The sequence below is a fragment of the Diceros bicornis genome, chromosome 11, assembly GCF_020826845.1.
Source record: "Diceros bicornis minor isolate mBicDic1 chromosome 11, mDicBic1.mat.cur, whole genome shotgun sequence".
In the NCBI taxonomy this organism is placed as follows: domain Eukaryota; kingdom Metazoa; phylum Chordata; class Mammalia; order Perissodactyla; family Rhinocerotidae; genus Diceros; species Diceros bicornis.
In genome coordinates this window covers 34264441-34288595 of record NC_080750.1, presented here as the reverse complement: position 1 = coordinate 34288595, position 24155 = coordinate 34264441, and the positions used below count along the sequence as shown (strand labels likewise).

The 24155-nt window shown below is 35.6% G+C and overlaps 1 protein-coding gene across 1 annotated transcript in view; it reads left to right on the top strand.

Annotated features, from left to right (window-relative positions):
- Nucleotides 1-15913, top strand: part of ANAPC10 (anaphase promoting complex subunit 10) — a 78768-nt gene extending 62855 nt beyond the window's left edge. The window contains exon 5 of the mRNA XM_058550138.1: nt 11882-15913. Within this exon, the coding sequence (XP_058406121.1) occupies nt 11882-12112 (231 nt within the window). The 3' untranslated portion in view covers nt 12113-15913. The remainder of the gene's footprint in view (nt 1-11881) is intronic.
- Nucleotides 15914-24155: the final 8242 nt, after the last annotated feature.

The window sequence follows — 24155 nt, the reverse complement described above, 5'->3', positions numbered from 1 at the left end:
TCTTTACTTTTAACACATTTGGAACTTTTGAAGTTTCTTTTGGATCATATTAGATTTTCTTTCTCTACAAGTAGGTCATCATTGCTGTTAACTGGTTCTATTCCTTCTTAAGTGAAAAGATGGTTAAAATTCCAGAATCTTCTGCTTCATGTGTGACAGTTCTCATATTGAAATTCTATAGAATTTCATCAAGTCACAGCTATGGTTAGTGAAGGAGGAGAAGGTAGTGAGAGTGGGGAGCAGAGGACAACTTTCTTGAAGCAACTATCAAGTAGTTGTTTCTTCTCTCATTTATTTTCCAGGGCTATATGATTATCAGTAGGAAAGTACATGTAAACAACTTCGTATTTAATATTTAACATGATTTTTATTGATGAATGATTTCTGCTTTTTTAAATGTAAGCTTTGTTTGTGGTGGAGTTAATACTTTTAATCAGTATATCCCTGGAGGGGTACACCTGCCCTTGAATAAATCATAGCCAGAGTAGAGGTAGTGACTTAGAGGTTGCTGATTGGAAGCAGAAGATCCCAGAGACAGGCTGAGAGATACCTTCATAGAGAAACTAACGGATTGTATTTACATGCAGTTTTCACCATTGTAGGCTTTGCATCATAGCAGCTGATACCAAGGAAGGAATATTGAGAAAAAGTGGTGGCTCCTATTCAGAAGTGATTTAGTAAGCTTTGAGCTGAGAGTGCTGAAGTTGTGGTCTATTACATGGCTTCTCCTACCATTCAGTGGAATACCTACTGTGCAAGTTGCCCCTAAAACATGTATTTTACAAGTTAAATTAAGTTGACTAAACAAGATCATGGTCAAGTAATGAAATGAAGTATTGAAGAAATATTTATTTCAAATTAATACTAGAAATTGTCTCAGTTTGTTTTATCTATTTGGGTTAGTTATAAACACTTGTAAAGCCCTAGACGTTTTTTAATGTGGAATTTTCACTAGTCTTATATAAATTTTTCAATATTCACTATTCATCTGCTGCCCTTGTGTATTAGTTTTCTATTGCTGTGTAACAAATTACCACAAACTTAGTGGCTGTATTATCTCACAGTTTCTGTGAGTCAGGAGTCTAGGCATAGCTTAGCTGCATCCTCTGCTCAGGATCTTACAAGGCTGCAATCAAGATGTTGTCCAGGGCTGCAGTCTCATCATAGGCTCGCCTGGGGAAGGATCCACTTCAAACTCACTCGGGTAGATGTATTTTTAAGCACATAATTTCAAGTATCCTATTTAGCTTAGCATTAATAAGTTTTAACTTTATTAATCTTTAAATTTATCTATCTTTACTGATTTACCAATTATTTTCTCTGTCATTTACAACATTCTCTTACTATTTTTAGTAAGCTACCTTATATAATATATCTTGTGTACCAAACCATGTTGAAACTACAATATTATATAAAGCTTTAAAAGCCTTAAAATTTAAGATATAAATAGGTCTTGGTCAAGCACATCATTAGATAAAATCTAGAATACAATAATAAACTATCAAAGACCTGTTCTGAGAGGACATTGATTTGGCAAGGTGGGGATCACTAGTGACTTTGACAAGATTGGTTTCAATGATGGGGACAAAATTCACATTGGAGTGGGATAAGGATAACTAGCAGGTGAAAAAATAAAACAAAACTTTTCAAGGGGTTTTGCTGTGAAAGGAAACAGAATTGAGGAGGACATAGGATTAAGAAAGAGTTTTATTTTTAAAGATGACAAATATTACAGTATGTTTGTATGCTGATGACAGTGATCTAGGGAGAAGAAAAAATGATTTGGAGAGAGAATATTTATTGTGGAAGCAGAGTCTCTAGTTGGGAAAGAAAGGATGGGATCTGTTGAGGAAATGAAAGAACTGGCCTCAAAAAGGTGCAGTAGCAGTTTGACTACCATATAACAGCTGATGGGAAGATGGTATTTTTTTCTGATTGCTTCTGTTTTCTTAGTGAAAGAAGATATTAGCTTAGAGAGAGATTAGATTAGGTGTTAGGATTTGAGGAGAAGCTCAGAAACAGCTATCCCAGAGACAATGAAAGCAAATTTTCTAAAGCAATACAGTAGGAATTTTGCATGGTGCTAAATATACACTTGAATATGTACTTGTGTCTTAAATTTAAGGTGAGAACCAGTGAGCATGATTGATTATTTTTCTCCAGTAGGCATAGAATAGGCAGAGAGTTGGGTTTAACTGGGGTGGTTGTTTTTTCCTCAGAAAAATGTGAAACAATGAGAGAGGAACATTGTATTTAAGTGTGTAAAGGGATTGATTATCATGATGAACTATGCAATGTCATTGAAGTAAAGTGGAAACTGAAGATATTGAATGGGTTAATGAACAGTAAAACAGTAGATGGAATCAATAGTCTAGCTGTTTTGCTAGGGTTAATACTATTATTGCAGTGGCGTCACTAGAGAAAGCTGGTGACTTAGGAGGCTGTAGAGATGGGGATGCTTGAAGTCAAGATTTCAGCTGTATTGCAGCCACTGCTCATAATCAAGTATAGAATATGACTGTGGGAGGGGTAACTGAAGTGGAATGGAGATTAAAATTGTTGGAAGTGAGGAAGTTGAGGGAGAGAGAATCCAAATCTCTAAATGGATTGTCTCGGTGGATGTTGAAAACACCAAGAAGGATGATTCTATAAGTGGAGTAAAGGAATACTATCAATGAGTTGTTAAAATCGGGTACTGAAATTTTCTGAAAACTTTTCCTCTTTTGAGTCCCTCCCGTAACCACCAAATAATTAAAAATAGATTTTTTAATAAGATAAATACATGTTTATTGAGAAAAACATAGATAATACATAGAGTTAGAATAAAATGAAAATGATCCATATTCTCACCATTATAGATATTGCCTATTTATATATATATATATATTTTTTTTTTTGCGAGGAGGACTAGCCCTGACCTAACATCCATGCCAATCCTCCCCTTTTTTCTTGAGGAAGACTGGCCCTGGGCTGACATCCATGCCCATCCTCCTCTACCTTATATGGGACGCCGCCACAGCATGGCTTAGCAGGCGATGCGTCGGTGCACGCCCGGGATCCGAACCCGCGAACCCTGGGCCGCCACAGCAGAGTGTGTGCACCCAACCGCTGCACCACTGGGCCGGCCCCTGCCTATTTATATTTTGATGAATATCCTTTCAGACTTTTCTCTATCCATACAAAAATAATCTTGTAAAAAAATATATATATATAAGATCATACAACACATATTACTTAGTAGTTTGCTTTTTTAAATTAACCAGATATAGCTGTAAATAACCGCAAATATAGGTAGAGATACATCATTTTTAATTGCTATAGGATATTCCAGGGTATGGATGGACCATAATTTATTTAACCACTCTATATTTCATTTTTGCTGTATAAGAAATCACATTAAAACTTAGTAGTATTAAATAATAGTAATCATTTTTTACCTTTCATGGTTTCTGTTTAGGAAATTGGAAAGAGCTTAGCTGGACATTTCTCTCTTGGAATCTCTCATGCAGTTACAGTCATATGTAACATATGTGGGACTGGAGGATCCACTTCTAAAGTGGTTCACTCTTATGGCTGGCAGATTGGTGCTGATTTTTGGCTGAGAGCCTTAGTTTCTCTCCACAGGGACCTCTCCATGGGGCTTCTTGATTGTCTTCATGTCATGGTACCTAGCTTCCCCCAGAAAGAGTGATCTAGTAGACTTAGGCAAAAGCTGCAATGCTTTTTATGACCTATCTGCAGAAGTTACACATCGTCACTTGTGACCTATTCCCTTGATTGCACAAAGCCAGCCCTAATCCATTGTAGAAGGGTACTCCTCAAGAGCATGAATTACCAGGGGTCATCTTGGGGGCTGGCTACCACAAGCACCCTTCTATTGGTGGTCATTTAACTTATTTCCAATTATGAATATTATTATACATATAATCCTTGTGTCCTTGTCTGAAGTATTTCCCTACGGTTCTAGAAGTGGAGTTGCTCTATTAAAGGCTAGGTGTATTTAAAATTTTGATAGGTGTTAACTAAATTACTCTTCAGAAAGGTTGTACTTATTTAATTTCCATGTCAGTCTATGAGAGTATACATTTCCCTCACCCTTACCAATACTCAGTGCTCCTAAATATTTTAACCTTTGCCAATCTGATAGATGTTTTATATATATAACTTGTATCTATTTAATTATTAGTGAGATTGAACAATTTCCTTGTGTTTCTTGGCCCATTGCATTTCTCTTTTCTTTTTGTGAATGGTCTGTACATGGTATATATCCATTTTTTATTAGTGTTGAATTTTTCCTTATGATTGTTACTAAGATATCAGTCCTTTGTTGTGAAATTTACAAATGTTTGTTTCCCAGTTTACTTTTTGTATTTTTATTTTGTTTTTAGCCTTATAGAAATTTCTGATATTCATGTAGTCAAATTTTTTACCTTCATCATATTTAGGTTTGTGAATTGCTTTGGAAGGTGAACCCTACCAAAAGATTATAAATATGTTCCTGTATATTTTTCCTGATACTCTTGTGGTTTTGTTGTTGTGATTGTTTATATGTATAGATATCTAATTCTTTAGGAGTCTACTTTTGTATTTGGTATAAAGTTAAAATCTAAACTTTTTATTTAAGCAGCCAGTTGTTGCAGTGCTATTTTTTGATTAAGCCATCCTTTTTTCACTGTAGCTGTTAGTTTTCTACTCAATATCCATTCTCTCTAACCTTTTTCTGATAGAACTCCAATTTTATTCAACTCTCTACCCTCCAGAAAGTAACCATGTGCTGCCACCATCTCCAACCCCAGGGAGTGAGTCCTAATTGAGCCAAACCAATCATGGTGGTCCTGCTCCTCTGCTGATGATTGACTTAGGGATGGATATTTAACAAGAGCTTCTGAGAAGGTGTGCTTCTTCTTAAAAAGGGATCCAAGAGAAGAATAGTACTTGATTTCTGCCTTTGGAAGAGTGCTGCAGCCATCTAGTGACTGTAAGGGAAGCTAGCTTGGGGACAATGCTAACCCACCTATGTTGGAAGAATGAAAAGATTAAAAGACCTGGGTCCTAGATAGCGTGCTTGAGCTTCTGAATTAGCCTATCCTGTGATTGTGTTAACTCAGGCATTCCTATTGTGTGAGATGATAAATTTCCTCATTGTTTAAGCCTCACTAAGTTAGATTTTATGTTACCTGCAGTCAAATGTATCCTAACTGATACCACCTACTGATATGAAATGCAGTATCATACCATTTATTTAATATATCTTTATATTAGATTTTACTATCTAGAATTATCAGCCCTATTCCTTACCCCCATTTTTCTTTTTCGGATTTTAACTCTTCCAACCCGTCACATTTTTTTTCTCAGAAAAACTTAAGAATCTAATTAATATTTAGCTCTGCTTTCTTTTTGGTTTCATCTGTCAAATATAGTTTTACCATTTGCTTGTATTTAGAATATTTGTTAATCACTGTGTTAAAACACAGATTTGCCTTTTTTAAGATGATATGTAGTTAGATTTTGAATTTTTTTAAAATAACGGCTTTATTGAGATATAATTCACAGACGATACAATTCACCGATTTAAGATATATAATCAGTGGTTTTTAGTGTATTCACAGAGTTGTGCAACCATCATCACATCAATTTTAGAACATTTTTATCACCCTCCCCAAAAAACCTGTACCTAGTCACTTCCCATCCTCCTCCCCACTACCCTGCCCTAACCAACTACCAATCTACTTTCTGTCTCTATGGATTTACCTACTCTGGAAATTCATATAGATGGAATCATACAGAATGGAGTCCTTTGTGAGTGGCTTATTTCACTTGTTTTCAAGGTTCATCCATGTTGTGCATATATCAGTGCTTCATTTCTTTTTATTGCCAAGTAATATTCCGTTGTATGGATATACCCCATTTTGTTTATCCATTCATCAGCTGATGGGCATTTGGATTGTTTCCATCTTTTGGCTATTATGAATAATGCTTTTACAAACATTTGTGTACACATTTTTGCGTGAACATATGTTTTCATTTCTCTTGGATATATACCTAGGGGTGGAATGACTGGGTCATATGGTAACTCTGTATTTAATCATTTGAGGAACTGCGAGATGATTTTCCAAAGTGGCTGCACCATTTTATATTTCTACCAGCAGTGTTTTAGGGTTCCACTATCTCCACATGGTTGGAGTTTTTTTTTGACTTTGAACAGAGAACCTGAGGGTTTTTTTTTTTTTTTTCTGAGGAAGATCAGCTCTGAGCTAACATCCATGCTAATCCTCCTCTTTTTGCTGAGGAAGACCGGCTCTGAGCTAACGTCTATTGCCAATCCTCCTCCTTTTTTTCCCCCAAAGCCCCAGTAGATAGTTGTATGTCATAGTTGCACATCCTTCTAGTTGCTGTATGTGGGACGCGGCCTCAGCATGGCCGGACAAGCGGTGTGTCAGTGCGCGCCCCGGATCCAAACCCGGGCCGCCGGTAGCGGAGTGTGCGCACTTAACCGCTAAGCCACGGGGCCGGCCCCTGAGGTTTTTTTAATTGTGGTAAAATATACATAACATAAAATTTGCCATTCTAATCAGTTCTGTGGCATTAAGTACATTCACATTGTTGTGCAACCATCACCACTATCCATCTCCAGAACTTTTTTTATCTTCCCAAATTGAAACTCGATACCCGTTAAACAATAACTCCCCTTTCCTCCCTTCCTGCAGACCCTGGCAACCACCATTCTGCTTCCTGTCTCTATGAATTTGACCACTCTAAATACCTCATATGACCACTCTAAATACCTCATATGAGTGGAATCACACAGTGTTTGTTCTTTTGTGACTGGCATATTTCACTAGCATAATATCCTCACAAGAACCTGAGTTTTTTTAAAGCAGTGTTTCCCGTATGCATCTTTTACCAACTTGTTTTGTGCTCTCTGTATATCATCCTGCCATGTCCTTTTTTAAAACTTCTTTTACAATATATATAATTTTTTCCTTTATCAAGATTTTGCAATTGGCATTCTGCTTTTAATTCCATTATTGTTCCCTTTTGTAGTTCCCTTTGTGTCATATGTGTATATGTATAGTTATGTGTGACATCAAGGAAACTGCATTATGATGAGTTCAGCAGCCAATTTTCTCTTGGCCATATTTCTTTTGTTTCATGTTTTATTTGTATAATATAGGATTTCAGATAAAATTATTACTACTAAATTATTACCTTTACATTATGTAGAACATATTTTGTGTTTAAAAGTGTAGTCTCTGGAATTACACTGCCTGTTTGAATCAGTTCTGCCACTTACCAGCTGTGTGACCTCAGCAAAGTTACTTAACCTTTCTGAGTCTCAGTTGTCTCATTTGTAACATTAGGATAATAATATTACCTGCCTCATTGCTAGGATTAAATAGATTAATATATTTAATGCTCTTAGAGCAGTACCTGGCACATAGTATGTGCTGTATAAGAGCTTGCAGCTATTATGATCATCAGCATTCTTTTCGAGGAATTATTATTGACCTTTACATTGTATTTTATGAACATATTAATTTATTCTTTTTGGTTAACTCTGGTTTTTTTGGTTTCTTCCTCATTGCTAGTGTTTTTATTATGACTTCTTTCATGAAGTCTTATTATCATGTTTAAAATATATCTCTTTATACCTCTTTGAGTAGTTTTTTCAGGTATGATTTGTCTGTCTTATCCACCACTGTATTTTCAGTCCCTAGAACATTGTTTGGCACATAATAGTTGTTCAATAAAGATATGATATGCATGGAGCCCTTGCATATCTGTTAGGCTTTGGCAAAAGGGGGCACTAGAGGGCAATTGCAAGGCAGGAGGAGGAAAAAGGGATTTGCTTCTTTCTGTTTGTATCCTATTTGCTTCCCATCATCCTAGCGTTGTTTCTTCACAGCAGCAGTTCCTTCCCATAGCAATACCTGAGTCCAGTTTGTAGTTTTTATAACACTCACAGTACCAACCTCATGAATCCCCACATCAGAAATACCAGCACCACTGGCGAGTCGGCACCCACTCCTCAGAGGTCTATAGACCAGCCTCACAGGGCTCTTCCTCCAGAGACACCAACACCAGCCAAATAGCTCCCTTTTCGGAGATCTGAGTTTCAACTCCACTGAACCCCTTTTTTAAGCTTCTCAGTTTTAATAATCTCAGCCTCTTTCCTTTATTCCCCCAGCATTAGAATTGCACTTCTTGTACTTGTTCCCTCCATGATACCTTAGTATTCTCCTTGGCCTCCTCATTTCTCTGGTTAACAACTTCATTCCTACTTATTGAATTCTCTCTTAAAATAACTTGTGTCGGGGGCCGGCCCGGTGGCGCAAGCGGTTAAGTGCGCGCACTCCTCTGCGGCAGCCCGGGGTTCGCTGGTTTGGATCCCAGGCGCGCACTGACGCACTGCTTGGCAAGCCATGCTGTGGCGGCGTCCCATATAAAGTGGAGGAAGATGGGCACGGATGTTAGCCCAGGGCCGTCTTCCTCAGCAAAAAAAGAGGAGGATTGGCGGATGTTAGCACAGGGCTGATCTCCTCACAAAAAAAAAATAAATAAATAACTTGTGTCTCCTGACTCCGCACTGACTGAGACAGCTTATGTATTTCACAAAGTTATGTCACCTTTCTGAGGGTAGGCTCCATCAATAACTACTCCCTATGTCAAGGGTCAGCAAACTGAAGCCCATGGATCAAATCTGGCCTGTGACCTGCTTTTGTAAATAAAGTTTTATTGGAACATAGCCTCACCCATTCACTTTCATATTGCCTATAACTGCTTTCACTTTGCAAAGGCAGAGTTGAGTAGTCATGATAGAGACCACATGGCCCACAATACCTAAAATGTTTACTATCTGGTCCTTTACAGAAAAGTTTACCAACACCTGCCCTACGTCTACAGCTAGCAGAATTTTTTGTATATAGTAGGCATGCCAATAAAAAATGTTAGGTGAGTGAATATATTGCTGACCCTTGACATAGGGAGTAGTTATTGATGGAGCCTACCCTCAGAAAGGTAACATAACTTTGTGAAATACATAAGCTGTCCACCAAAAAGGGAGATGGTGGAAAAAAAGAACAAGGAAGAATATAGAAAAAATTTACATATTAACAGTGATGAAAATTTTATTTATTGAGGTCCAAACCAGAAATGGGGGAAAAAAGAAAGTTAAATTGGCAAAATTTTACCTTTCACTAATTTTTTGTTTAAAATATAAAAATATTATAAATAATTTTTTGCTTAAAATATATTAACCTTTTAATCAAACATTTACAAAAAACATAAAAATTATGTATCTTATATATACTTGTTTTTTGAATCTATGAAATAAGATATGGCAATATCCGAATAATAACTTTTTAGAGATGACAGAGAATTTTAAACTGGGCACAATAGAACTGAAATAGACACATGAATTGGTATTTATGTATAGAGAGTATTGTCCATTGTGAAGCCATGTGAGAGATGTTAACAACTATACATACTTTGTAATGTAGTTTTAGTGATTGAGATAAACTTTGATATATTCTAAAGAAATAGTTTACTAATAGTCTTTATTGAATAATTTGCTACATTTATAATTCTGCACATATCATGCCAAAAAGCACATATGCTATAAAATCTTAATGTAACTTTTAGTACACTGAAGCATTTAAGATATGCTATGAAAATAACGTTGACTCTTTCAGAAATAATGTTTAAATTTGTCAAAAACATTCTGTTAGTAAGGAGTTGAATTTAGAATCTTAGTTTTACTTTTTGTTCATCATTGAGATTCATAATAATACGTTTATCTGGAGAATAGATTATTCCAACCAGAAGTGCTTTTCTCCCTTCTCTGAACTCCCACAGATATCTATTGTAATGGTTTCCTATTTCTGCTATAGCAAATTACCACACACTTAGTAGTTTAAAACAGCACAAATGTATTATCTTACAGTTCTGGAGGACAGAAATCCAAAATGGATCTTATGGATTAAAATCAAGGTGTCAGCAAGCTGCCTTCTTTTCTGGAGATTTCTAGAGGAGAACCATTTCTTGCCTTTTCCAGATTCTAGAGGCTGCTCACATTCTTTGGCTTGTGGTCACATCGTTCCAACCTTTGCTTCTATCATCACATCTCCTCCGTCTTCCTGTCTTCCTCTTATAAGAACTCTTGTGATTACTTTGGGCCCACCCAGATAATCCAGAATAATTTCCTCATCTTTAACTTAATCATACCTGCAAAGCCCTGTTTGCCATGTAAATTAACAAAGTCACAGGTTTTGGGGAAGGACATAAACATCTTTGGGGGCCCATTATTCTGCTTACCACATCATTCTTCTTTTATGTAGAATCAATGAATGTCAGAGCTGGAAGAGACTTTGGATGATAACTTGTCCAATCCCTTTATTTTATATGTGAAGAAACTGAATGAAGCCAGAGAGGTTGTTTATGTGCCTCTAAACTTTTTTAAAGGTTAGGAACAAGGCGTTATTCACGTTTTGTATGCTTAACTATACTTAGAACAATACCTTGACATTTTAAGTGTCAATAACTATTTGTTGCCTGAATGAATAAAAGGTTAGCGATAGAAACCAGATATGTCTGGTCTCTGCCTTGTTCATTTTAAGTCAGTGCTAATGGAATTTGATAAAAAACCACTGACTAAAAATTCCCATGAGGGATAGAGATTCATTTATTCTTATATTTTGTAGTTAAAAGGAGGAAATCATTCAGTCTTAAAAATAACTACCTTTTTTTAAGATTCCGGTTCTCTTTTTCTTGCTCTATCTCTGCTTTTGTCTACCCACCCTCCTTCTCCATAAAAAATGAAGAGAAAGAAATAAAGAAGGAAAGAATGAAAGGAAAAGAAAGAAAGAAAAGAAGAAAGAAAAAGGAAGGAAAGAAGGGAGGAAAGGAAGGAAAGAAGGGAGGGAAGGAAGGAAAAGAAAAGAAGAAGAAGACATAGCGGTGTTCACTTAATTGTTTTGTTGGAGTAACTATGGAATCCAGATTTAGATTCTTTGACACTCATTGCCATTTGGCTGTGTTGATAAGATAAAACTGTATTGTCTGTGATGCATCTAGTTCATATGTGTTCAATAATTAAGATAATTTAAAAGTCAATATTTATCTTTTAAAAACTACTTCATAGCTTTAGGAAAATTTTTAGAAACTTAGGTTTACTTTTTGATTTATAATTTTCTTTCCTTTGTTAAGAAAGGACAGTTTAGACTCTTGATTAAAATAAAATGAAAAATTAAAAAAAATTTATCTGGCATTTCTTATTGAAAAAAATTAAAAATCTAGATTGTAGGTTTAGATTGTCATCCAGACTAGATAAATCACTTACTGTTTTCCAAGAAAAAAGCTTTGTCTGAGGATTATTTAAGGACTGATTTTCTTTTGTTAATATTCTTATAATTTATACAGATTCTGATATATTATTATATGAGTTTGGATGTATTAGGCATGGTCCCTGAAATAAAATATACCAGAAGCATAATGTTAGATTCTTTTCCTACTTGTATCAGCATGGTCTTCCATTAGCTGTGTACATTTATACATGTCTAATTCTAAAATTGTCTGTTACACGTTTTGTTGTATGTTGTTCGTTATGTTTAAGTTTCTCTAAACGCTGACTGCATACATCCATTTTTATTTTGTCTACTAAGATGGTACATGTATAATGCTTAGCAACTGTAAAAATGGACCATGGTAAAAGTGTCCAATAACTGATAATGATTATTATCACATTGTCATTCTCTCAGTGAGCAAAATGTTAATTATAAGTCAACTTTGACTTAAAATTTAGACTTATAATAAAGAATGCATTTATTATAATAAATTGTATTCATTGGGTGAAAACATAATCTGAATTTTCTTTTCTTGGCAGCAACTTGAATTGGTGGAACCAAGTGGCTGGATTCACGTTCCCTTAACTGATAATCATAAGAAGCCAACTCGCACATTCATGATACAGATTGCTGTTCTAGCCAATCACCAAAATGGAAGAGACACTCACATGAGACAAATTAAAATATACACACCAGTGGAAGAGAGCTCCATTGGTAAATTTCCTAGATGTACAACTATTGATTTCATGATGTATCGTTCAATAAGGTGACCTTAAGAGAGAACAAAAGTCATTAAACATATCTTTGTTTTATCTTTTCAGTAAATATTATATCTGGTATCTTTATTGAAAAAAGCATCAGTTATTTTGCAATTTTGTATGCATTGAAAAGTATTTTATTGTAACTTTAATAAATAGATTTTGGGTCATATTATCTTTATTTTCTTTAACACATAATAAAACTCACATATTTTACATTATCAAAAATGGATTTGAAGCCAATCATTAAATTTTTCATTATATCAAAAGAAAACCAGTTGAACTGAAAATTTTAAGATCTACATAATTTTTTAGTAACCAGGTGATTATTTCATATAGTGATCATGCATTAGAGTAATGATTTACTGCATGTTTGGGAACAAAGCTACGTTTTATCAATAGATATTATCTTTAATACGCCAAAATTATTCTTTTTTTTTTTTCTATCCAGAGGAAGTTTATAAGTTTATTCTTTTAATACTAGGCCTTTTTAAAAACAGTGTCAAAATAAGCTTAGTATTAGGAGTCTGATGAGAACCATTCTGATTTGGGGAATATAGTTAATTGTGTTGTAATTATTTCCATGAAATACTTATCTATATCCTGATATTATGTCAGAGATTGCCGGTATAATCTACTGGTTGTCCTAATTCTAGTGCTACTTATAGAACAATTAGTTTCAAATTTGTGTCCGACATTGAAGCATTCCTTGAGGGATAATATGTCTCATGAAAATTTTAAAAATGTATAAAATTGTTCTTTATATATAAAAAGATTTTAAACAAACTTAAATGTGTTTTCTTTCCATGGTTTAAAATGAGTAGATTTGATTCTGTATACTATTTTCTTTTTCTCTATATCTTACTTTTGGGGAGGATGATTTATTTAGCCACAGAATTTTCCCAGATTGGCTCTTGTTTGGGAAAGATTCCTCGGTGGTTCTTGCATTGCTGGGTAGACTGAAGTCTTAAATAGTAAAGTTTAAAAAATAATTATGTGTTTGCTTTATTCTGGCAGAGAGTACTAATTTATGTGGGTACTATAAAAAAAAGAAGGTTTCACTTTTTCACTCAGCAGAATCTCTGCTGTTCTTCCCATGAGTTCCGCAAAGAGTTTTATTGTTGTTTTCATTTTGTTGTCTTTTGAAGTAAGAAGCATCGTAGGTGATCTATAGGGTCACCAAAAAGTCTGTAACCAAAACTCATTTGGGATCAGCAAATTAATTCGAGTATAAATGTGAGATAACTGGGAAGGGTAGAAGAGAGGATTGAAGGAAAACACATGGATAGGAATTAAAAGAAAAAGAGAGAACCAAGGAAATAAGAATAGCAATAGGTACTAGGCACTGTATGAGATGTTTTGCTTTAATCTGTTAAGGAAAACATTCATGTAAACAGAGTCAGTCTAAGAGAGAAATCTAATAAAAGGTACAAGAGGTTTTGTTAGTGATAATGTTACTACTTGCTAACTGCTTTTTAAAAATTTGCTTAAAAGAAAAAAAGAAGAGGACTAATTATCATTTACATGATCCAGGCTGTTATCTGCTACTACTAGTAGTTTGCTAAGAGACTCCAACAATCAGGAGAGATTAAGGGGAATGTTGAGAAAATCAGTATGTTTTCTACTTCTACTCTCCCTATTTTTCGTATGCTAGCTGGCTGACCACCTTAAAGGCATGGGAAATTTTGGTAGCTGAAGATTATGGAGATAATGCTTCCCTTTATTATAAGGATTATTTAAAGAGACTGAGAGACCACGCGTTACATTAACAAAGCATAATTATCTAAAACAGTTGCATTTCTCTTTTAAAAGTGCAAATTATATATCCTACAGGGGATTTGTATCTAGAATATATAAAGAACTCTTACAACGCAACAGTAAGAAGACAAACAGTCCAGTTGAAAGCAAAAGATTTGAACAGTCGCTTTACCAAGGAAGACATAGGGCTGGCAAATAAGCACATAAAAAGATGCTCAACTTCATTGGACATTAGTGAAATGCAAATTAAAACCACAATGTGATACCATTTCATAGCCACTAGAATGGCTTCAATTCAAAAGACGATTACTAGTGTTGACAGAGATATGGAGGAACTGGACCACACACTGCTGGTGAGGATATAATTAATGTGTAACCACTTTGGAAAACAGTTTGGATATTTCTGAAAAAGTTAGACATACACCTATTATGTGACCCAGCCATTCTACTTGCAGGTATTTACCCAAGAGAAAAGAAAGCATTTGTTCATACAAAGACTTGTACGTGAATGTTCATAGTAGCTTTATTTGTAATACTTGAAAACTGGAAACAGCCCAAATGTTGATCAACAGGAGAATTTGTGTAAACAAATTGTATAGCCATATAATGGAATACTACTCAGCAATTAAAATGAATGAACAATCAATACATGCAACAACATGGATAAATTTCCAAAATAATTATGCTGAGAGAAAGAAGCCATACAAAAAGAGTACATACTGTAAGATTCTATTTTTAAAAAAAATTCTAGAAAATACAAACTAATTAAGTGACAGAAAGCAGATCAGTGGTTGTGTAGGATAGAGAGTGGGGAGAAGAAGGGGTGGACTGTTTTGGAGGGTGATAGAAATGTTCATTATCCTGATTGCGGTACTGGTTTCACAGATATATACATATGCCAAAACTTATCAAATTATATACTTTAAATATGTGCAGTTTATTGCATGTAAATTATACCTCAATAAAGCTGATTTTAAAATAGCTGCTTCTACCTGTTTCACATAGGAATTACCCAAAGATGCTAGATTTGAAGTAGTTATATTTCATACTGTATAGGATCTGAGAATAAAAACTAATATTGACAAGCCTTTAACAGTTAATAAAATGACAGCAAATTCACTAATTCACTTGTAATCAGGTATATGTCTTTGAGTATTGGACAAACTGTGCAGTTAAGAGATTTAAATTTTTAAATCGCACATGTAATCTAAGTATAAGACACTTTTAAAATTAGTTTATTAGCTGAGGAAATATTGTTACAAGAAACTTTGTATAAAACTGTGGAATTTTAAAATACAGCAGATTGTTGAACACTAGTAAATACACAACTCTAAAAAGACTAATAGATATTGGGTTTTGAATTAGATATAATAAGGAAACCAAGATAAACTTAATGTGGACCTTGCTTTCCAGTAGCTTACAGTCTGCTAGGGGAAATAATAGGTCTCTAACCAACCAAATCAGAAATTAGAGTGGTAAGATCTCTGATGGATGTAGTGTAGAAAAGAAGAGAGAGTTGACTTCCTGTTCAGGAAGATAGAGATGAAGCCAAAGAAGACATTGTGGAGGAGGTGGAATTTTGGAAAGAAAGATTATTTGTAATATCAGCTAGTTATTCACTTTTCAAGGCTATTCTTGACTCTAGACTGTCATTGTTTTTATATGAGTAACAACAATTAATTTGAAACAGATGATTTGTGTATTCGGAATCAAGTGATGTTTTGTACATTTACTGTCATTTGAAAAGTTCCAATGATTAAAACACAGACAAATCTTGAAAAGTATTTTTAGACACCATGCCTCCTATTCTTTTAGCCATTATGACTACTAATTTAGTACAGATTAAAACATAACAGTATAAATCTTTATGAGTATAAGATTTTATGAATTAAATACAAATATTTGATATGTTTCTAGTGTTTTAGAAAATTGTTACTGCTCTAAAATTCTTAATAAAATGTTGGCTTATTATATATTATTTTTAATTGAATTCTTGGTTATTTCATCAATTACCTTTTTAAAATGATAAAATTTGCAAAATATGTTACATTAAAGCATTTGGGAAAATGATACTTTGTAGTTATGATTATATATGGACACTTTTGCTTTGTGGATCTTTTAAACCAGGATTATCTTCTTTTGCCCGCGTTGTTCTGGCTTTCTCTACTTCTACTATGACTCCCTAGAGTATGGTGTTTGGACAGTTTTGCTGTACAAGGCTGTTTACCAGCCTTCTACAAGGAAGCTCTCTGTACTTCATGGTCTACCATTTAGTTGGTTCTTTTTCTGTGCAGTGGTGTCCGGAAAGCCTAAGAGAGAGGAAGATGAAGAAGAAAGCCTCTGGGATTAGTTTATTAATTATCCATGATAATGATTAATTCTATTAACAGAACAAATCTTAAGGCTAATTAGAAAACTTCCCACTGTAAGAAAATGTCTATAATCCATGGCAATTTTATATGACAAGTTAAAATTATTTTTTAGTACTATTAACCAGTCTGTTTTTCAATTTTCTGTGAAAGTACCCTTCCTTTATCTATGGCTAATCCCACCACCATTGTTTGTCTTCTCTTGTCCTTTCTAGTGAATAGAACCAACTAACTATTTTGCAAACATTAGCAAAATTACAGTTGGACCAATTTAGAAGTGTGCTACCTGCTTATGAAACTTTTTCTGAGTAAATTTTTGTTTCAGGAAATGGTATTTCACATCATGTATAATTGAAGCTCTAGCATTTACCATCTCAATCGTTTTAATTTGTGGCCATAAGCTTTCCATTTGATGCAGTTCAGTGATCACCATAAGATGTTCTTTCACTATGCATTTGCTTTTCCGATGTTGAGAGAAAATTACAGTTCTCTCCCTGTGGTCCTGGAAATAACTCCCGAAACTGTTTTTATAGACTTTATTCTGAGACTAGCTCTCCTCTTTACCCTGGCATTCATCTATAGCTGGAGATCCAGATTTTAACAGATCATTTCCTGTTATTACTACAGCAGTATCAAAATACTGATCACTTACCAAGAAGCAAAGTATCCAAAAGACTGAAGCAGAGAGTTCAGCCAGCTGTTTGTTTTTCAACTGTTAAAATTTATAAGAATCACATGTTAAACAGATAATGGCAACAAAATGAAATAGAGAGTAACCTCAGTAAAAGGAGAATGAGCCATCCACCTATGGAGTTATAACACGCTCAGGTATTTACCATAGACAAAGGAAAAAAAGTTTATAATTTATTTTCAAATAGTGCTTATTTTTAAGGTAGCATTCAGTAACTAATAGAAGGTGCAAAAACCTACTCTTCAGTTTTTTTTCATTGTTTTCTAAGTCATCCTGGCTATTTAGAACAAGATTCATCATTTCTTTCTTGAAATTTCCAAATTGTTACACTGGTAATCAGGTGTAATTTTGACTCCTCTCCTTCATCTTTCCATACTCAGTAAGCCCAAGTCCTGCAGATTCGTTCTCCACATTAATTATCACTTTTAGTTTCACCCCATTGGTATCATACTAGGCCAATTGCAGGAAGCTCCCAGCTGGACCATTGGTCGTTAGTTTATGCTAAGATAAAAATATCCAAACAATATTCCATCATGTGACTTTTTGTAAATATCTATACTAATTCCACATTACCTATATAAATTTACCTGTATAAATAAACCCAAAGTCCTCTGGTGTCCCTTCAACACCATGTATCTTCCTTGCCTCTTTTATAACCTTATTTTCATTGTTGTCAGACATTTTGCTCTAGCCAAGCAAATATGCAAACAACTCCCTCATTCTTAATTTTACTCTTTTATATATAGCATCTGCTGACCTTTAATCTAGTCACTATTCTACTAATGATACCTCTTTCCTGAACAGAAACTAGTTCAAAAGTCACTCCCTTGAATGCCTTTACTTCGATTTTAATCCTCTGATTAAAATCCTCTGATTTTAATATTTTGTTTATTCTTTTATTCTAAATCCCCTCAGCATTTATGTAATCTGCCAGTACTACATTAACATATGAATGTTATACTGTGTATATTACTAATTCTTGAAGACAAGGGATCAGTCTGCTATATTTGCATTGTTACAATTCTCAACATAATAGTAGGCATGCAGTAAGTGTGCATTATTTTTCTAAGATCTTGCATTGACATACTTTTACATCTTATATCTCATTTTCATAAAATGATTGTGTCTGGATTACATTTAGTTATGAATAACAGAAATCCCTACTACAGTGATTAAGTTTTTATATTTCTTGTATATTAAAAAATCTAGAGATCTCGATGTCAGCATCATGGCAGAGTAAGCTTCCCCCATTGTACTCTCACCCTCTAAGACAGAACAAAAAGGACATTCATATTCCAACAGAAGCTATTCACACAACACAGGGGATGTCTGAGGCACTCAGGCAGCCGTACACCTGAGGACTGAGGTGCTGGAATCCCCAGAGTAAATGGAAAGAGGTAAGAGGAGTCGCTTCCTTCCCCAAGGACTGCGACCCAGAGACTGAGACTACGTGGCTCTCAGAGGAGGGGGAGGGGTGGCTCGCTGCGTGAAAAACAGCACTCCCCAAGACCCCCGCACCAGAGCCCCAGCTGCTCCAGCCTAGCTGTGCTTCAGTCCCAGCTGTTCCCATGCTTCCCCCCAGCAGCCTCCACTCAGCCACCCACAGATCAGCCAGGGGCCGACAAGAGTGCCCGCAGATTGAGGCAGGCCAGAATACACAGCCCTTGAACCCCACCCAGCGGCAGCCAGAGGAAACTGCGACTGTATATTTTCACTATGAGGAAAGGTAAGCCAACACCGACAGGCACCATGCAAAAATATATTAAATCTCCAGACCAAAAGGAAAATGACAAGCACCCAGAAGTCAACCCAGAAGGCACAGAAATATATAACCTAAACAAAAGAGAATTCAAAATAACCATCATAAAATAGCTTAATGAAATACAAGAAAATATAGACAATTCAATGAAAGCAGGAATTTCTTCACAAAAGAGATTGAAACTATAAAAAAAAATCAGAAATCTTAGAGATGAAAAACGCAATAGAAGAGATAAAGACAAATCTGGAAGCCTTAAGCATTAGAGCTGACAATACAGAGGAAAGAATTAGCAATATTGAGGAAAGCAATGCAGAAATGCTCCAGATGGAGGAGGAAAGAGAACTAAGACTAAAGAAAAATGAAGAAACTCTCCAAGAAATATCTGACTCAATTAGGAAATCCAACATAAGGATTATAGGTATTCCAGAGGGAGAACAGAGGGAAAAAGGAGCAGAGAACTTGTTCAAAGAAATAATAGCTGAGAACTTCCCAAACCTGGGGAAGGAGCTAGAAATATCAGTGAATGAAATCAATAGATCTCCTAAATATGTCAACACAAAGAGACTCTCTCCAAGGCATATAGTAGTAAAGCTGGCAAAAGTCAATGACAAAAAGTATTAAGGGCAGCTAGACAAAAAAAATAACATACAAAGGATTTCCTATCAGGTTCTCAGCCAATTTCTTGACAGAAACTTTACAGGCTAGGAGAGAGTGGAACGATATATTCAAAATTCTGAAGGACAAAACTTTCAGCCAAGAATACTCTATCCAGCAAAAATATCCTTCAGGTATGATGGAGAAATAATAACTATCCCAGATAAACAAAAGGTAAGGGAGTTCGTTGCCACAAGACCCCCACTACAAGAAGTGCTCAAGAAGGGCCTCATCCTTGAATAAAAGAGAAAGGGGATTCAGTTTTTCACGAGGAGGAAAATAGGTCGACAAAGCCAGAAAAACTGCAGTCCTCTATCAAAATAGATTAGCAAACACTTAATTATAAAACCAAAGATCAAGAGAAGGAAAGCACCAAGCATAAATATAACCTCATCACGTTAAACACGGAACTCACAACACAAGAAGGAATAAGATGTGACAACCACAATGTAGAAGGGGAAGAGAAAAGGGATCAAATTGACTTAGTCTAAGGGAATAAGAGGCCATCAAAAAATGGACTGTCACATCCACGAGATTTTCTATACAAACCTCATGGTAACCACTAACCAAATAATCAGAACAGAATCACACATGATAAAGAAAGAGAAAACTAAGACAACCCCCATACAGAACTACCAAACTAAATTGGTAGTCCGAAACACATGAGACGAGAAACAAAAGAAATGCAAAAGAACCAGAAAAAGAGCGATAAAATAACAACAACAAGCCCCCATATATCAATAATTACCCTAAATGTAAATGGACTGAACTCTCCAATCAAAAGACACAGAGTGGTGGGATGGATTAAAAAACAAGAGCCAACAATATGCTGCTTCCAGGAAACACATCTCACCTCTAAAGACAAACACAGGCTCAGAGTGAAAGGATGGAAGACAATACTCCAAGCTAATGGCAAACAAAAGAAAGCAGGTGTTGCCATAATTATATCAGACAAAGTTGACTTCAAGATAAAACGGGTAATGAGAGACAAAGACGGGCAATATATAATGATAAAAGGGACACTCCACCAAGAAGACATATCACTTTTAAATATATATGCACCCAATACAGGAGCACCAAGGTACATAAAGCAACTATTAACAAACCTAAAAAGAGATATTAACAACAACACAATAATAGTAGGGGATCTTAACACCCCACTCTCATCAATGGACGGATCATCCAGACAGAAAATAAATAAGGAAATAATGGACCTAAACGAAAATCTAGATGAGATGGACTTAATAGACATATACAGAGCACTGCATCCAAACACAGCAGATTACACATTCTTCTCAAGTGTGCGTGGAACATTCTCAAGGATAGACCATATGTTGGGAAACAAGGCATGCTTATATAAAGTTAAGAAGATTGAAATCATAACAAGCATCTTTTCAGACCATAATGCCATGAAGTTAGAAATCAACTGCAAGGAAAAAACCGGGAAAGTGACAAAGCTGTGGAGATTCAAAACATGCTACTAAGCCACCAATGGACCATTGATGAAATTAAAGGAGAAATCAAAGCATATCTGGAGACAAATGAAAATGAAAATACGCCGTACCAACTCCTATGGGATGCAGCAAAAGCAGTCCTGAGAGGGAAACTCATAGCAATACAGGCCCACCTTAACAAACAAGAAAAAGCCCAAATAAGCAACCTCAAACTATGCCTAATAGAATTAGAAAAAGAAGAATAAATAAAGCCTAAAGTCAGCAGAAGGAGGGCAATAATAAAAATCAGAGCAGAAATAAATGAAATTGAAATTAAGAAAACAGTAGAAAGGATCAATGAAACAAAGAGCTGATTCTTTGAGAAGATGCACAAAATTGACAAACCCTTAGCGAGACTCACCAAAAAAAAGAAAGAAGGCTCAAATAAATAAAATTAGAAATGAAAAAGGAGAAATTACAACAGATACCACAGAAATACAAAAGATTATAAAAGGATACTATGAAAAACTGTATGCAAACAAATTGGACAATCTAGAAGAAATGGATAAATTCCTAGACTCATACAACCTCCCCAAACTGAATCAGGAAGAAATAGAGAACCTAAATAGACCAATCATAAGTAAAGAGATTGAAATAGTAATCAAAAACCTCCCCAAAAATAAAAGTCCAGGATCAGATGGCTTCTCTGGAGAATTTTACCAAACATTCAAAGAAGACTTAATACCTATCCTTCTCAAACTATTCCAAAAACTAGAGGAAGATGGAACACTTCCCAACACATTCTACGAGGCCAACATCACCCTGATGCCAAAGCCAGGCAAAGACAATACTAAGAAGGAAAACTACAGACCAATATCCCTAGTGAACATAGATGCAAAAATCCTCAACAAAATATTGGCAAACTGAATACAGCAATACATTAGAAAGATCATACACCAAGATCAAGTGAGATTTATACTGGGGACACAGGGATGGTTCAATATCCACAAATCAATCAATGTGATATACCACATTAACAAAATGAGGAATAAAAACCATATGATCATCTCAATAGATGTAGAGAAGGCTTTTGACAAGATCCAATGTCCATCTGTGATAAAAACTCTCAACAAAATGGGTATAGAAAGAAAGTACCTTAACATAATAAAGGCCATATATGACAAACCCATAGCCAACATCATACTCAATTGGGAAAAACTGAAAGCCATCCATCTGAAAACAGGGACAAGACAAGGGTGCCCACTCTCACCACTCTTATTCAACACAGTACTGGAGGTTCTGGCCAGAGCAATTAGGCAAGAAAAAGGAATAAAAGGAATCCAAATAGGCAATGAAGAAGTGAACCTCTCCTTGTTGGCAGATGACATGATCTTATATACAGAAAACCCTAAAGAATCCATTGGAAAACTATTAGACATAATCAACAACTACAGCCAAGTGGCAGGGTACAAAATCAACTTACAGAAATCAGGTACATTTCTATATACCAACAACAAACTAACAGAAAGAGAATTCAAGAAGACAATCCTATTTACAATTGCAACAAAAAGAATAAAATATCTAGGAGTAAATTTAACAAAGGAAGTGAAAGACCTATACAATGAAAACTATAAGACATTATTGAGTGAAATCAATGATGACATAAAGAAATGGAAAAATATTCCATGCACTTGGATTGGAAGAATAAACATAGTTAAAATGTCCATACTACCTAAAGCAATCTACAGATTCAATGCAATCGCAATCAGAATCCCAAGGACATTCTTCACAGAAATAGAACAAAGAATACTAACATTCATATGGGGCAAGAAAAGACCCCGTATAGCTAAAGCAATCCTGACAAAGAAGAACAAGGCTGGAGGCATCACAATCCCTGACTTCAAAACATACTACAAAGCGATAGTAATTAAAACAGCATGGTACTGGTACAAAAACAGACACACAGATCAATGGAACAGAATTGAAAGTCCTGAAATAAAACCTCATATCTATGGGCAGCTAATCTTTGACAAAGGAGCTAAGGACGTACAGTGGAGAAAGGAAAGTCTCTTCAATAAATGGTGCTGGGAAAACTGGGCAGCCACTTGCAAAAGAATGAATGTAGACCATCATCTTTCACCTTACACAAAAATTAACTCAAAATGGATCAAAGACCTGAAGGTGAGACCTGAAACTATAAAACCCCTAGAGGAAAATATAGGTAGTACACTACTCGCCATCAGCCATAAAGGGATCTTTTTGAATTCCATGTCTACTCAGACAAGGGAAACAAAAGAAAAAATAAACAAGTGGGACTTCATCAGATTAAAGAGCTTCTACAGGGCCGGCCCTGTGGCTTAGTGGTTAAGTGCGCGCGCTCCACTACTGGTGGTCCGGGTTCAGATCCCGGGCACGCACCGACGCACCGCTTCTCTGGCCATGCTGAGGCTACATCCCACATACAGCAACTAGAAGGATGTGCAGCTATGACATACAACTATCTACTGGGGCTTTGGGGGAAAAAAAAAAGGAAGAGGATTGGCAATAGATGTTAGCTCAGAGACGGTCTTCCTCAGCAAAAAGAGGAGGATTAGCATGGATGTTAGCTCAGGGCTGATCTTCCTCACAAAAAAAAAAAAAAAGAGCTTCTATAAGGCAAATGAAACCAGGATCAAAATGAATAGGGAACCACCAGCTGGGAAAAAGTATTTGCAAACCATATATCTGACAAGGGGTTAATCTCCATAATATATAAAGAATTCACACAACTGAACAACAAAAAAACAACCTGATCAAAAAGTGGGCAGAGGAAATGAACAGACACTTCTCCAAAGAAGATACACAGGTGGCCAATAGGCACATGAAAAGATGCTCAACATCACTAGTCACCAGGGAAATGCAAATCAAAACCACACTAAGATATCACCTTACACCCATTAGAATGGCTATAATCAGCAAGACAATAAGCAACAAATGCTGGAGAGGCTGTGGAGAAATGGGAACCCTAATCCACTGTTGGCGGGAATGCAAACTGGTGCAGCCTCTATGGAAAACAGTATGGAGATTCCTCAAAAAATTAAAAATAGAAATACCTTATGATCCAGCTATCCCACTACTGGGTATCTACCCAACAAACCTGAAATCAACAATCCAAAGAGGCTTATGCACCCCTATGTTCATCGCAGTGTTATTCACTATAGCCAAGACATGGAAGCAACCCAAGTGTCCCTCGACTGATGATTGGATAAAGAAGAGGTGGTATATATATACCATGCGATACTACTCAGCCATAAAAAAGACAAAATCGTCCCATTTGCAACAACATGGATGGCCCTGGAGGGTGTTATGTTAAGTGAAGTAAGCCAGACAGAGAAAGACAAACACTGCATGA